Raw genomic sequence first — 16,282 nt, forward strand, 5'->3', positions numbered from 1 at the left:
CCCCCCCCCCCCCCCCGAGGATTGAGTACCTTCCTGTAGATCCTTCAGCAGTTTTTGTAGTAGTGCAAAAAATCGGGATCACTATTGTGCTTTTTAATGGAGTTTAGGTATTTCCAAGTTTGAGCAGATTTTCTAATTTCTTTAGTAGTCCATTTATTTTTGGCGTTGTGTTCCAATAGGAATTAATGCTTTGGAGAATGTTTCTTCAAATTCTTCTTCTGTATAAACTACTTCCCAACTTTTGTGTGTTAAGGAAAATTCTTGCAAAGCTAATGGAGAGTAGACTCTTTTATATACATGCAGTTTGGATTCTTTTAGTTAGTTAGTTGTTTGCGTGTTCCATTGATCAATCGCATGGTATGGTAGCCGTTATGATGTGGAACATGTCAAGTGCACAAGAAATGCACATATGAAACAAGATTTTTTAATTTTTCAATTTATTTTTGAAGCTATTACTGCTGTCTGTCAGACATTTTATTTCATATGGTAATTTGTCAAATATTTTTATAGCAGCACATTTTACCCCTTTCTGTGCCAAAGATAGGTTGAGTAAAGGATAGTGTAAGTCTTTCTTTTTTCTGGTATTATAATCATGAATGTCACTCTTGCTTATAAACGGGTTCATGTTTTTGAGAACAAATATCATTAGTGAGTAAATGTACTGTGAGGCTGTTGTAAGAATTCCTAATCTTTTATAAAGATGCCTACAAGATGTGCGACTATGAAACCCACATATTATTCTAACCACTTTCTTTTGAGCAGTGAGTACCTTTTGTCTGAGTGTTGAGTTACCCCAAAATATTATTCCATATGACATTATAGAATGAAAATACGAAAAGTATGTTAGCTTACTAATTTCTATATCCTCAAAATTGGCAATTTTTCTGATTGCAAAAGTTGCTGAACCTAGTTGCTTTAGAAGATCCAAATATGAATTTTCCAATTATAGGGTGTATACGTGGACAAGGGGAAAAAAAAATCCCTGATTTTTCCCGGTTAAAAATACTCTTTCTCCCGGGTGAAAATACACTTTTTCCATGCTAAGTGACAGTATACTCTTCTTCGGCACCGTAAAACTCAATCCTTTGAATGTTTATGGTATTATATATGGACGCAGAATTTCCCAGCACTTTAGAAAATGAAACTCAGGGGGTAAATACACGTTTTGACAGACCTTTGATGTGCAGCAACATGTACGCTGCATATTTCCGTATTACAAATATATAAATTTGAATTCCACTACACACCGCAAACATTGAAATCGAGATTGCGATGCGCTTTTGTAAACCAGTCATAGTTCATGTCACGTGATCTCGCCAGCTGATGACAGCATAGGACACGTGATGCAGTCAGCCAATAGCAGCAAGATCGCTCTTAAGTACCGTGAACGCACAAACAAGAAAAATTAATGGTTTAAATTAATATACATAGCGTTCACGCATAATATTGGTCTCTAAGATTAATAAGCTGGAAGAGAAGCTAAGCTTCCACATATAATGTTGATCTTTTTTGCGCGTGTACACTTTTTTTTTTTTTAAATACATCACACAAACGTGCCAGTAAAATTTTTAATAATGGCATAAATGTCTGATCTTCTGGATTTGAAATTCTTCTAAATGGTCATCCTCAAAGAGTTGATTTTTAAATGAGAGTCAAACTCTCTTTGTGATTTAAGAAATTCATCGTCCATTCTCGCACACAGTTTATCTTGCGTAAAAGGAAATTTGGTTTGAATGTAACACTTTTCAAACTACCATTCGCAATATTTTCCTGCGACCTGTTAGAAATAGGTTCGTTTCAGCAGTTGGAAGATAGCGTCAGATAACAGGCGTCACTGCGCTTACGCAGCTACGACGACATAGGACGCCCGTATGTTCGTACGTGTAAAACATCATCATAAAGATCTTACATCATGTCATAAAACAAACAAGATATCAGAGGATACTTCAAGAGCAACAGAATTTCGTGAACCATACTAAAATGCATAATTCGGCTTAAAATGCACATTTTTATGTCCAGATTCTTATGTAAATTTTCTTGGAGTACCAGTACTGTATTATCTCATGTTTGGTTCTTTATTATGGTATAATGCCATACGTGCACTTGAAATGCAGCGAACAGTTGAAACTAGCCAATAGTGTGAAATTAAACACTTTGTTTCAAATAAATTGACTGCCTTAGCAGAAAAGATTAATGAAAGCCAAATCTCTTTAGAAAACCAACAAAAATAACTTCATTGTTCTGCACGGTGATTAATGCTTGACTGTCAGGAAGGTGGAAATAAAATCTAAAACTAATAACATATTTTAGCCTTCCTTAATTCATCTGATAATTCCCAGATGCAAAAATCCGTTTGTTATCATTTAACATGAGAGCAATAAACGAAGAGGAAGCAACAAAATCACTGAACGTAAACACAGGTCACGTGGTGATGACCCATCTTCCCACCACAACTCAGACTGCTCTGGGCATCAGCCCCAGATTTACTATATTTCCGGACTGGGGCAATATTAAATAGTGGCGCCCAGCCATACTTTCTGTAACCAGAAGCGAAAGAAGGTACTACTCATACGCGATTCAACTGCGCATGCGCAAGAGCCCGACCGCAACTGCTCAAACAAATCTAATTTAAACAGTTGTCACGTCACGCTCATCGGAGGCACTTTGTTGTTATGAAGCATTGCATAGTCTTCCTAAAGCCTTTGACACACTTTGCTGTCGGCAGAAGCTTGTATGAGCACTGTGTTATGTTGTTGTATACGGCGCATTTCCTTTGCAACTTCAGTTTTATTTTCGTCTCCCTGCTGTATTATTCTGCAATAGTGGGATACAGTAATATTGGTTCTTACCAGTCAAAATCACAAAAATTTAACTGAAAACTTAAACAATGAATAATTCCCGGAATTCTAAATATGAAAAAATTCCCGGGTTTTTCCCAACTGTCCCAGGTCGTATACACCCTGAATTAAGATTCTCATCTATATGTACACCCAAAAACTTAGTATGCTATACCCTGTCTACTGACTTTTTTTGATGTGTTATATTTATTGAAGCAACTGTACTTTTTGCAGCAGAAAATTGTATGTACTGTGTTTTTTCAAAGTTTAAAGCAAGCCCATTTGCACAAAACCAATCTGTATCAACTATCTCTATTGTTGACACTTCAAAGTCCTTGTCTACACCAAACAGGGTAATATCATTTCTGACTTTAAATTCAATACTGTTCTTAATATAAATACATGATGCTCCACCTTTCATTGTGTTTCTGCAGTAAGAACATGCTTGGACATATGAGGGTAAATTAATATATAAGATTTCATTTTCTTTGCACCAGTGCTCTGTGATGCAAATAACCGAGTTGTCTAAGAATTGTAACTTGACTTACAGCTGTTGTACTTTGTTTTTTATGCACTGAATATTTTGGTGGAGTACTGTCAGAGATTTACTCCCTTGAAAAAGCACATAGCTCTGTTCTGTATCATTTTCAATTGGAGTTTCTTTTTCTGGGTGAATAATGATGTTTGTATCATCAGCAGTGTCAGTTCAGCTTTTTGTTTCAGATAAGAAGGGAGGTCGTTCACATATATGAAGAACAGAAGGGGACCCATGACTGAATCCTGTGGAACACCTAATGTAATTTCACCCCAGTTAGATGAAGTGGCAAACTTATTTAAATCACTTGATCCATATAAAGAAACTTTTTGTTTACTGTTCTGTAGGTATGACTTAAACCACTTATATGCTATTCCATTTATACCATAGAATTGTAATTTCTGTAACATGTCATGGTTCACACAATCAAATGCTTTGGACAAGTCACAGAAAATTCCTATTGGTGACATTTTACTATTTAAAGAATCCATTATGTGGACAGTAAAATTGTACATTGCTGTCTCAGTGGAACAGCATTTTTGAAACCCGAATTGTGATCTACTAAGTATCCCATTACTGTTGAGATGGCTAACCACTCTTGAGTACATTACTTTCTCGAAGATTTTTGAAAATGCTGTACACAAGCTTTTACTTTTGTAATCTGACATAGATGGTCTGCCAGTCCCAGATTTTTGACAAGTAGGTCACAATTTTCTCTGCCTACATCTGAAGCTACATGGTCAATGGTAGAAGATGAAAGAATGGTTATTCTTGTTGCACAGCTGACTAGTGATGATATGCCAAAACAACGTAGGGTATTCGTAAATGTGTTACTGGCGTCATCTATTTTTGCTGTATTTATGTTAAAGTCCCCACACAAAAGGATATTATGTTTCAGAGTCAATGCCAGTTCTAGGCTTTGTATAAGTTTTGAAAAGAATATCTCTAAATTATCACTGGAAAAATAATGCCCACATAATATATTTAGTTTCTTGGGCATATCTGTAGCAACTATCTCTATTGCTGACACTTCAAAGTCCTTGTCTACACTAAACAAGGTAATATCATTTCTGACCTTAAATTCAATACTGTTATTAACATAAATACATGATCCTCCACCTTCCATTGTGTTTCTGCAATAAGAACATGCTTGGACATATGAGGATAAATTAATATATAAGATTTCATTTTCTGTGCACCAGTGCTCTGTGATGCAGATAACCGAGTTGTCTAAGAATGGTAACTCAACTTCCAGCTGTTGCACTTTGTTTTTTACACACTGAATATTTTGGTGGAGTACTGTCAGAGATTTACTTCCTTAAAGGAAGCACATAGTTCTGTTTTTGTAAGTTTCAAGACTCCCCTGCACTAATAGAATAGTGCTGAGCCACAGTGGTGCTGTATTTTTTGAAAGAATAAACTGCCATCTGACTGTATATTACTGCACTTGTCTTTTGTACTGTCTCAATTTTGGATTTTACGCGATATTGAGTACAATGCTAAAAGTTATTAGACCATTAACATGTCACATCTGGTAAAGTCAGACCAAAGTAGGTAAACAAGAGTCTTGTTTGCACATTAATGTTCAGTCTCTTAATCATAAGAGAACAAACTTCAATATTGACTGGGAAGCTTAAGGAATGCAATGTTCCATCCAGGAAAATGGCTTGGAATTTGAAGAAAAGGCAGGTGGATTTTAGTTGAAATTACATAGACATCAGCAATGAATCTGCACTAATCTGGGGCTGCTCCTGAGATTTCAAGAATGTCTCATCCATGCAGCTTAGAAAAGGTCGGCATAGAACAGCATCTTACTTGTTTCACACATTCCTCCTGATTAACATGAAGGTCTAATGCTTAAACATGAAATTTAAGTAATTCCATTTTAGTGCACTTAAATAAAATGTGCATCTGTGACTAACTCATCTGTGGCTGACACACGACAACCAAACACATGCCGATGAGTCAACTTTAAAAACAATCTTGACACCAACAGAAGTGTGAAAGTTTGCAGGAATGTGCACTATGAGAAGATGCAAGAATGAATAAAGATGACATCTCCATTACAGTGCAGAGTCATCGATCATCGACAACTTCACACCAGCAATCGACCACTGCAAGATGCTGCATGTCACTGTAGTGTCCCTGGTGGTACCAATCTGAACATGCCTTCAGCCATGCCTCCTGGAGTCATGAGGTGCCACGGCCACACAGCAGTTATGAAAGGTGACTGCATGAGACAAGCAGGGGAGGGCTACTTATACTTCTGGTGGATGGAGTCGTCACTCTGCCGAGCTTACATCAGACTAGAGTACAACATGTATTGGGTTGTCCTGCAGACAAGAGTTACAATTAGCTCCACTCAGAGAATTCAGAAGCTGAGAACTACAGATTTGTTATCTCTCAGAGCCCAGTGTTTTTGGTGCTTCTTTGTGTTCTAGTGACAAACAGGTGTTATATATCTAGAAAACAAAGATGATGTGACTTACCAAATGAAAGTGCTGGCAGGTCGACAGACACACAAACAAACACAAACATACACACAAAATTCAAGCTTTCGCAACAAACTGTTGCCTCATCAGGAAAGAGGGAAGGAGAGGGAAAGACGAAAGGCTGTGGGTTTTAAGGGAGAGGGTAAGGAGTCATTCCAATCCCGGGAGCGGAAAGACTTACCTTGGGGGGAAAAAAGGATGGGTATACACTCGCACACACACACATATCCATCCACACATATACAGACACACACCAGCAATCAACCACTGCAAGATGCTGCATGTCACTGTAGTGTCCCTGGTGGTAACAATCTGAACATGCCTTCAGCCATGCCTCCTGGAGTCATTCTGCTTGTGTCCGAATATGTGTGGATGGATATGTGTGTGTGTGTGTGCGAGTGTATACCCATCCTTTTTTCCCCCTAAGGTAAGTCTTTCCGCTCCCGGGATTGGAATGACTCCTTACCTTCTCCCTTAAAACCCACATCCTTTCGTCTTTCCCTCTCCTTCCCTCTTTCCTGATGAGGCAACAGTTTGTTGCGAAAGCTTGAATTTTGTGTGTATGTTTGCGTTCGTTTGTGTGTCTGTCGACCTGCCAGCACTTTCATTTGGTAAGTCACATCATCTTTGTTTTATATATATATATATATATATATATATATATATATATATATATATATATATATAACCCATGCTTGTTAACTTCAGTGACAGCAGATAAGAGAGCTACAAAAGATAAGTGTTCTACCATTACTAAATAAAGAGTTTTGGTTATTGACTCTGTGTGTGTGAGTGTGTGTGTGTGTGTGTGTGTGTGTATGTGTGTGTTAATCAACTGATGGCTCTCTGTGTCCAAAAGGGTGTTCAAAAGGAGAATACAACAACAGGAGATATGGAGACCACAAAAAAGCACAATGAAATTGAGGGTGACTCTACAGACATACCAAAAGAACAGAAGAAAGAAAAACAGAAAGACAATACAGTGAACAATTCAGATACATAAAATATTGGATTCAAGAAAAGTGTTATGAAGATTGTTATGACAGAGACAAAATATTCGTTGGAAAATGTTGTTGGTCTACTGTTAAGGGTAACATAGATACTGAAAGAAAATACTCAGTTTTACAGGCAAACAAAGAATATCTCGACCTGAAATATGTATTTTTCAACGTCTTACCTTTTGCCTCAGACTGTTGTTCAACACGTGTAGTAATGAACTCTGAGAACATCGCTGTCTCTGTGAACCATTCTAAAAACATCTGTACACTTCGTGACTGGACAGCTTTTATGAAAGACTCTCGCTGGAAAGTGCAAAACAAAATTATGAGATGGCAAGAGACTATGTGTTGCCATGAAACAGTTCACCTAAATAACTATGAATTAAAGCACTCAAAGGAAAATATTTTTACATGACATAAATGATCAATGACTAATGTTGGTCACATACAATGATGATCTTCAGAGCTACAAGAAAAATAAAATAAAAATACCTTTTTAAATAGATAAACAAAAAGAGCAAATTTAAAACTTTGAAATTTTAATGTCACCTAATCATTCACCATTTGTAATTGATCAAAATTTTTTAGATAAAAGTATAAAGCATCAAATCCTTCACAAAAAATTATATTGGTATGTAATGTATTACTGAAGACAATTTGTAATGAACAAGACAGGGATGACAGGCAGAAGCGTTAGAATTATGCAATGGGAGGAAGGAGGTGAAAGATGGTGTCCGGAGAAAGTCGTGTGATATGGCATAAAGTAGATCTTTTTCAAAAGGAGATAATTAAAATTAACTTTAAAAGTAAGGATCTAGCTTTGATCAGTAAACAACGACACTGATGAATAACATATGTATCTTGGAAATACATTAATAGGTGCAGTGTGTTAACTGTTAAATTAGCAAATTTCAGAAGGAAGGGGGGTGGGCGGGGGGCAGAGGAGGGAGGAAGCCTGGTCCTCACATAGACCATCATGGGGAATGAGAAGCTGTGTGTGTGTGTGTGTGTGTGTGTGTGTGTGTGTGTGTGTGTGTGTGTGTGGCGAGGGGGGAAAGGGGGTGGGGGTGGAACAAGCTAGGCCTGGCCCTTGCAGTGCTGGCACCATAAACTGCACTTCATGCTTCTGTGAGAGCAGAAGTCACATATAGAAGTAAAAAATAACTTAATGATGTTCGTAAATGAAATTGAAATTGTGAAATGTACTAACATGTTCAATTAAGATCCTAACTGCAACAATGATGTACACTTATCACAAGGAAAGGAAAAAGTGCTAAACACAGTGAAGTGCAGCAAAATAACATAGCCAACAACAATAGTTACCCAAAAAGTACTGTCAGCTGACTGGTATTGGTTGCAGTCAACAATGAATGACTATCAGCCGAAGCCATCTGACTTTTACCGATTCAAGACCAGGGAGTGGTCTGCCAACTTAAAATTAACACACACTAGTTCTTGAACTGTTACGTACACATTCCTTCACAATTATCCATTTCACAACTATTGGCTCCTTACTTTGAGCTTCTATCCTGGCTACATTGCATGGAGAACATCAGTGTGTTGTACCTTGCTGGAGCAGTGGTGATGTTCACTACATTATATTTTTGTTGTAAAGGGGACAACATACGGGGTAATATTTAAGAGAAAAGGTCATATCACAGTCACATTGGATAATTTAAAGATACAACCATTCATTATCTACAAGCAGTTTCCATTGTTTTCTCATTACTTGTTTACTACCAATATTGTCAAATCCAAAAGGCTGTGGTTGAGTTAACAGTCATAGCTATTGCAGCAGAGAAAACACGTGTGTGGAACATGTACTTTTGTTGGTCTCATCATGAATCATTACCTAACGAAGAGCCTCATTTTGTCAGCAAACAGTGTGTAAAGCAGTTGTGTTAGTAGGGCTGCAACCGTTGTGAGGCTGTGGCAGAGCACATTACATACCAATGTGCTACCACTGTTGTAATGCTATACCATCAGTGTTCGTGTTCTAATACATTATTACCACTTGAAGTGGCAATTACATGTAGAAAACAAGAATCTGGCTTTTCAGAAGCAGTAAAATTGAACACTGCGTACGAATACTTGATACACAAGCAGCTTTCAATAAATAAATGATGAAATGAGCGGTACATTTGTAACAGTAAATGAAAATGCAATCTATGATTGACAGCAATAAGCTGGAATAAATTTTCCAGGACAGAGAGGGCAAATTTTGGTCAGAAACCTATTTTAATTGCTCTCAATGAGCAATGGTTCTGTTACCATGTCAATGTCTTTTTTGTGCATATCTGCGTACATGAATAACTCAATGAAGTCCTCCAGACAATTTAAGAAATTCTTTGTAGAGTGAATTGACACAGCTGTAGAGCATCTTTAATCTTAATAGTCTTGTCATATCTTACTTTTGACGAAGGCCCGTAAAAGTTAAATGCAGTTGAATTTGCAGTGCGCAGTAGGTGACCACAGAAGTTTAATTTCTTAGCCCATTGAGAGACATGCACGTCCCAAAAGGAATTCTTGTAATTTTAAGTGCATTTGCATGTGTTCTTGTAGGACTCTAAATTCCTTTAAGATGTGTTATGAGCTGAAAGGTTCACATTATTGTATTACAGTAATGCTACAATAAAAATTTTTCCATTTCACAGATGGATTTCATTATACTGGATTTATTGTGACATGGAGCCTGATGGATAAACTTCAAGAATACTCCTGAACTGGAAAGTCACTCTCTAGCCACTTTTTTGAAATTGTTTAGCTACTACATCAGTCATTTGTGCTTGATGTTCCACAGGCACATAAATGACTTTTTGCACCTGATGTCTGCCATTTAATATAACAGTGTGTGTTCATGCTGCCTGCTGTGATTTAACTTCCTGACAGAATTTTGTGACTATATCTGCATGCTAACCATCATTTATGGCAACCTGTTTGGAGAATGACAAGTTCTTTGTCTCCCAACTTAAGTCTTGAGGTTGAATTCAGGAATTCCGTATGTTTTACGAATTTTGATGATGTGCTTGGATGCCCCACCCAGTAGCAACTCTCAAAGTTAGTAGTAGCCCCACTCTGTGCAAGATGACACTAGCAATGTGCACTGCTTTCAAACATGTCAGACATCCTCTAGTGAAGGAGCACATAAAAAAAAATTTCAAGAGCTACCTAGTAATTTATTCAAAAGGTATTTTATGCATCAGTGTCATTATTTAATTACCAAAACTAGGCTATGCTTCACAGTTAATTTTAATTATCTCCTCTGAACCAAAAATCACTTTGTGCCATTCACTACCACATACTCCTGTTCTCAGCTTCCATGCCCTTCCTCATATTATACATTCCTCCCCCTACCCTTCAACTAATCATCCCTGAATCATATGTCTGTCCAGTTTGAATTGACTTTAGTTGTATGTTGTGTAAAAAAAAAGTAACACACACACACACACACACACACACACACACACACACACTACTTTATTTTTATTTTAGATAAGAAGAAAGTCACATTATACATTCGAAAACTAATCATCATTCATTAATCTAAAGCAACTGATGATGTAAACATAAGCGTTCCTTAAAATAAAAAGTTGCAGCATCTCTCACGACTAAATGTCATCCATTATACAAGTTGTATCAAAAAGAATATCTGATTTTAAAAAATCATAACTATTATGTTATTTGAGATATGTGTGAACAATGTACTGTTGGAAAGAGGAAACCCTCGAGTTTTACATGGTTCCTGCTACGTAGCAACAGTGTGCCCCCACATCCGTTCTAGTAAAAATGGTGTTGGGACAACAGAAAGTGTTATGTGTTCTACGTTTTGTGCAGTGCGGGTCAGTAATAACTGTTCAGTGTGACTTTCATAGTAGGTATGGTGTGGATCCTCCTACAGCACAGAGCATTAGACGAAGGCATGAATAATTGTGAGAAACAGGTTTTATGTGTAAAGGCAAATCATCGGGCTGTCCCTGAGTGTCTGAGACATGTGTTGAATGCATCCACCATAGTTCCACAAGGAGTCTGCCGAAATCCATTTTGTCGTGCAGCTTGGCAGCTCAACATGCCCCGATGTCCATCTTGTGTGTGTTGCATCGACATTTACACATGAAACCACACAAAATTCAGCTACTCCAAGCTCTTCATGAAGGTGAAAAACAATAATGTGTGGAGTTCTGTAATTTCATTCTTGGCAAGATGGAGGATGACAGTTTTCTACCATGCTTATTGTTTAGTGACGAGGCAACATTCCATTTAAATGGAAAGGTGAACCGTCATAATGTGAGAATATGGAGTAAGGAACAACATGAAGTTGTACAAAATGAGAGGGACACTCCAAAATTTAATGTATTTTGTGCAGTTTTACAGGAAAAGGTGTACTGTACATTTTTCTTTGCCGAGAACAACACTGTTACAGGAAGCACATATGTCGATACGCTTCAGAACTTTCGTTTCCCACCAGCTGAAGGCTGATTCGAACAACTTCATTTACCAACAGGATGGGGCACTGCCATAATGGCATCTGTAGGTGTGGGAATTTTTAAATCAAAGGATTACTGAACGGTGGATGGTCACACAGGACCAAATGATTCGGCCTTACATTACTGGCCTCCGAAGTCAACGGACCTGACATTATGTGATTATTTCTTGTTGAGGTTTATAAAATACTCTGTTTATATGCCTCCGTTACCAACAACGATGAATGAACTGAGACATCGCATAACGACAGTGGTGGAAGCTGTAACTCAAGACATGCTCGCTGCAGTGTGGGGACAATTTGAATACTGCATTGACACATGCCGTGGACCTCAAGGGGAGCATATTGAACACCTATTTTGGGGGGGGGGTGACTTTTTGAGTTTCCCATTCATCAACAAACAAAGTTCATTGTATCAGATGATTCTTTTTGACACACCCTGTATAAAGCAATCCAGTTCATTTAAATTTGAAGGTTCAGAAGACATCCATCAAAATATGAAATGCAAACCTCAAACATTCGTCTGCCGTCCTGTTGTGTAACAATATATGTTTGGTAGTGTCCACAGACTTCAACAAACATGCGAAGAAATGCTTCAGAGATAAGTACATTGCGTGAAGCATCACTTTCCTGTGCTGTTACAAGCTGAAGTGCCACTTTTAAGCAGCGGCGCAGTCGGGTTGGTAGAATAGTGCTTTCATCTCCAACACTGCAGCACAATCGCCCTTCATCCAGATCCACAATGACACCCTTCACAAGGGGGAGAAAAAATATAACAGTCTATGGTGATACATGTCATGTCAGAACATATAATATTAGTCCCACATGGTAGAAAAAGCACATCTGTTTTCTAATTAATTCATAAAATATTTTAAAATAAAATATACCTCATCCATTTTTATATCTGGTTTAGACCCTTCTTTTCCTTTCAAAACACCTATTATATAAGGTGTTGGAGCTTCACAGACTTCCAGTTTTGAGGATGGCAGTATTGTTATGAAAGTGTACTGCCATGAGAAGGGATACAACATTGCTTCCAGTGCTTCAATGCACGCTGATAATTTACTACAAAAGATATTTATTTGTCAGGCTAAACACTAATTAAGCGAATACAATGAAATAATACTCACAAGCAAGCAATCACTTTTCATTACTATGTCATAGTATTATGTTCTAGAAAAACAGTAATAAACAAAATAAACATCCCTTCAACTTACAAAAAATTGTGCTGCTATTTTCCTATGAGCACATCTTCCCCTGAATAGCTATCACTTACTTACAGCTGATTACTGACCTTAAGAAAAATAGTGTTTGAAGCAGTATCAATTAAGAAGCATGTCAAAGCAAACCTGAGTGAGCTGCTGAGAAAAATGATCTTCCTCTCCAGCAATGCAGTTCCAAACACTTGTAGTACAATATGAATGGGCAGGGCTGAGAAAAGATGACAAAGATCATGATCTTCCATGCGAGAATCTGCCGGCCGACGAAGATTTGCTGCTACAGTGCTGACCAATCCAGTATCTACAGAAAGATTGAAACATTACTTATAGATATGTAGACCAGAATTAACAACATTTATAATTATCTTTCTAGTCATTTAAAGAGCATACACATAGGTAGTTTTAAAGTTTAAATTGATTTTACAGACGTAGAGTTTAAGGTGGAATACAGTTTAAAGTGTAATAGCTGTTTTTAGGAGCTAAAGAAAATATGCACATGAGCAGGTGAAGACCGAATGCAGGATCTGGAAGTTGGAAGGGGGAAAGGGGGGGGGGGCTGGCTGGCTCTGAACTGATGAAATGGCTTCATATGAAATGAAACCTATCGACAGGTAATAGATTTGTTTTAGAGGAAAGGCTTGTGTTAGATTAATTTAATATTACTTTTATTGTTTCAAACATTTATCTTTATTTACAAATGGAAAAGTTTCACCACTGAAAAATTTATGTGTATTCCAAATGACACAAAAACAGTGCAAAAAGCGCCACTGAAACATCGAAAAAGTTTGTATGATTCACACTGTACCATGACAGGCTTCATTAGCCATGTCATGCATGACAGCTAGGCATTATTTAGATCTCAGCTGATTAGTGGTTTAATGAGTCATATAAGATAGTCAGCCACTGCCTTGGCCACATGTGAGAACACATTCACTATGTATTCTTGAAAATAAGGGTAAGTAGAGTGTTCGTGCAAGATGTATTAATTTTTGTGGGCTTCATTATTATTATATCACTGAGAGATAAGGTGCTGTTACTTGATATGTCCTGAATGTTTTCATATTTATATTTGTGTAATTCAGGTAATACACTTGTGTAGCAGTGCATTTGTGACCATTATTGGCATCTTAATGCAACTATGCTTTGAGTAGGTAGACAGTCTATGAGAAACTCTCCAAATGAGTGACGACACATCGCCATGAATCTAAATGTGTTACTGCTCAACTCTAGAAGCTGCGATATAAGAGGATGATTAAGAGAAACTGCTTTAGTAATGTGTTATGTGCAGTGTGTTGCAATTTTAATAGTAATGAATTTGAACATTTAAAGATGCTCGTAAAGATGTGTCACGTGGCATATATTAACCACGATCTTTGTGAATATTTTTACTCAGTGAGATAAAGAATTGAGTGATCAGCAATAAACTTTTGTGCTTCTTGGATGCAATAAAAGAATGTGACATTCCATGTACTATGTTATTTCATGAACCTGGCACTCACGGTAATAACTTGCTTTACATGCACTCCATTAACTTAAGATCACCGGAATGCAGAAATAGGGATGACATCTTTAGAAGACACCAGGTGAGCTTATGCTTTTGGTTCTGCTAGTTTACTGACTCAGAAAGATGGGAGGGTGGGCAAAATAATGCAAGGAGAATTACATCTATCAAGAACTGATTCAACCATGGACAAATGAGTGTGAAACAAGTTAGGAACAAGCATACCCTTTAGCAAGACACTTCAAGATATCATTCAACTCAAAACTAGACTTTAACTTACAAAAGCCATAACTGTATGATAATGCAGAGTATTAGTGGAAGACAGAAAGTTGTCTAATCAGCAACTGCAATGAATCATTAGTCCTCATTACATACATCCATGAAAAGGCCATGAGATATATTGATGTAGACACACACGGCAGCAAGCAGCAGTTTCTCATCTCAGCTTACATATGGGTATCTTGTGTGGCAATATGATAAATTGGCTAAATCTGTTAGGCAGGATGAGTAGAAGAAAGTCCTCAAATTATACCTGAAATGGAAGAGTGATCAACTGCGTATGGTGCACTCCAAAAGTAGTATAACTAAGTAGGAAAGTTTTTTTTCATAATTTTGTTCTAGGATTCCTCAAAGCAAAGGCTATTTAGTTGTGAATTTTAATTTATTTATAAAAAACTAGCTTATCGCATACAGCTCGCATAGCCTGTATGGTCTGCACAGATTATTATTTTTTTTTTTTTTGTTTTTCTTAAACTGAATTTTTATTGTTTACAAATTGCAACATTATCCAAACTTTTCATGCTAATTAAGTGCATAAAAGCATGATTTTTTTCCAAATGTACTTCTGAATAAAAAGTGATACTGATAGTTGGTGTCTGAGATCTCTGTTCAACCCATCTTTTGAGTTCTTGTGGTGGTACTTCCTTAGAAATTTTCTTCCATGAACACATATTTCTTTAGAAGACACATACCAATTTTCATAGATTTTGATTTTAAAATGTTTTAAAATAACAAAATTTTTCATCCCCTATCTCACTCCCTTAGGGGATGTAAAAAAAATTCTAACCGAGAAACAAAATACAAATTATCTTAGAATCAGCTTTAAAAATGCTTTCATAATGAAATATATTTATCCCACATTTCATCCCCTTAGCGGCTTCCAAAAACACTGAAAAAGAAAACCTTCCCTCCACTTCTTCACCCTCATAGGGGTTAAACATCCAAATACCGTATCAGTAACATAATTTCAAAAAAACCTTTCTTACCCTATTTCATCACCTTAGGGCTGAAATTTAAAAAAAAAAATCCCTCCTTCAGTGATGCCTACAGGATAAGATCAACACCCTATCCAAATTTCATGTTTCTATCCTTCGCAGTTCCAGCTGGGTGCTGATAAGTCAGTCAGTCACGGCATTTCCTTTCAAATATAGAGATTCCAAATGGTTCTCCACCCTTCGACTTCTGGTAAATGATTAATTTGTTGAGTACAGTGTTCCATTAAACTGATGTTCTTATTGTAGTTAGTAGCCTGGTTAATCAATGTTTTGTGGGGTAGAAACTGCTCTGTTGGCTCAGTTTCAGCTTCATTTCAATGAATTTTTAAGAACCAGGATTAGCAAAAGTTCGTAAAAAATTCATTCAACTTGTTTTGTTTACATCTCATAAATTATTAAAAATGATCAAAACTGAAAGTTACTGATATCTGTTCTTACAATAAAATAAGAACATTACTGAAATGTTTTCTGAATAGTCAAGGCACAAATAAAGCTCAGACTACAACTAAAAATACATAAAATACAAGCAGTTTTGGCTAACTGCAAGTTACGTGATTTTAAAAGTTTGAAAGGATGGGCAGTCTCTCATCCTGGTAGACCACAGAGTTTGAGATCCCTCTCAATCTGAGGTCTGAGTGATCTCTCAATCTTCTAGAGAAAACTTTATTCAGATATTGATAGGGAATAAGATGCCACTTAACCAGAATAAATCTAAAACACAAGGCCAGTCGAGGTGTGATAGGATGTCTGGTGCTTATCATACCAGAAACTCGTGTGTGCAGCCCTGTGAACACAGCTGCTGTCTTCTTGGAAGATGAGAGTGCCCACAGCATACTCATCGAGAAGATGTACAAGGAAGAGCAACACTTGGACACCAAGGATGTGGAAATAATTGTCCTGGTTTATATTCAAGGTAACTTGAATGAGTGGTCCCAAGTTATGGGC

The 16,282-nt window shown here is 37.1% G+C and overlaps 1 protein-coding gene across 2 annotated transcripts in view; it reads right to left on the reverse strand.

Annotated features, from left to right (window-relative positions):
• The window catches only part of LOC126203234 (uncharacterized), a 171,646-nt gene that overhangs the window by 39,528 nt on the left and 115,836 nt on the right, over positions 1 to 16,282 (reverse strand). For both annotated transcript variants that reach the window (XM_049937480.1, XM_049937481.1), the window contains exons 7-10: positions 12,692 to 12,863; positions 12,230 to 12,407; positions 11,853 to 12,092; positions 7,042 to 7,165 (exon numbers count right to left, since the gene is read on the reverse strand). In XM_049937480.1, coding sequence (XP_049793437.1) covers positions 7,042 to 7,165; positions 11,853 to 12,092; positions 12,230 to 12,407; positions 12,692 to 12,863 — 714 coding nt within the window. The remainder of the gene's footprint in view (positions 1 to 7,041; positions 7,166 to 11,852; positions 12,093 to 12,229; positions 12,408 to 12,691; positions 12,864 to 16,282) is intronic.

This window comes from Schistocerca nitens, chromosome 9, assembly GCF_023898315.1.
Source record: "Schistocerca nitens isolate TAMUIC-IGC-003100 chromosome 9, iqSchNite1.1, whole genome shotgun sequence".
NCBI classification, from domain to species: Eukaryota; Metazoa; Arthropoda; class Insecta; order Orthoptera; family Acrididae; genus Schistocerca; species Schistocerca nitens.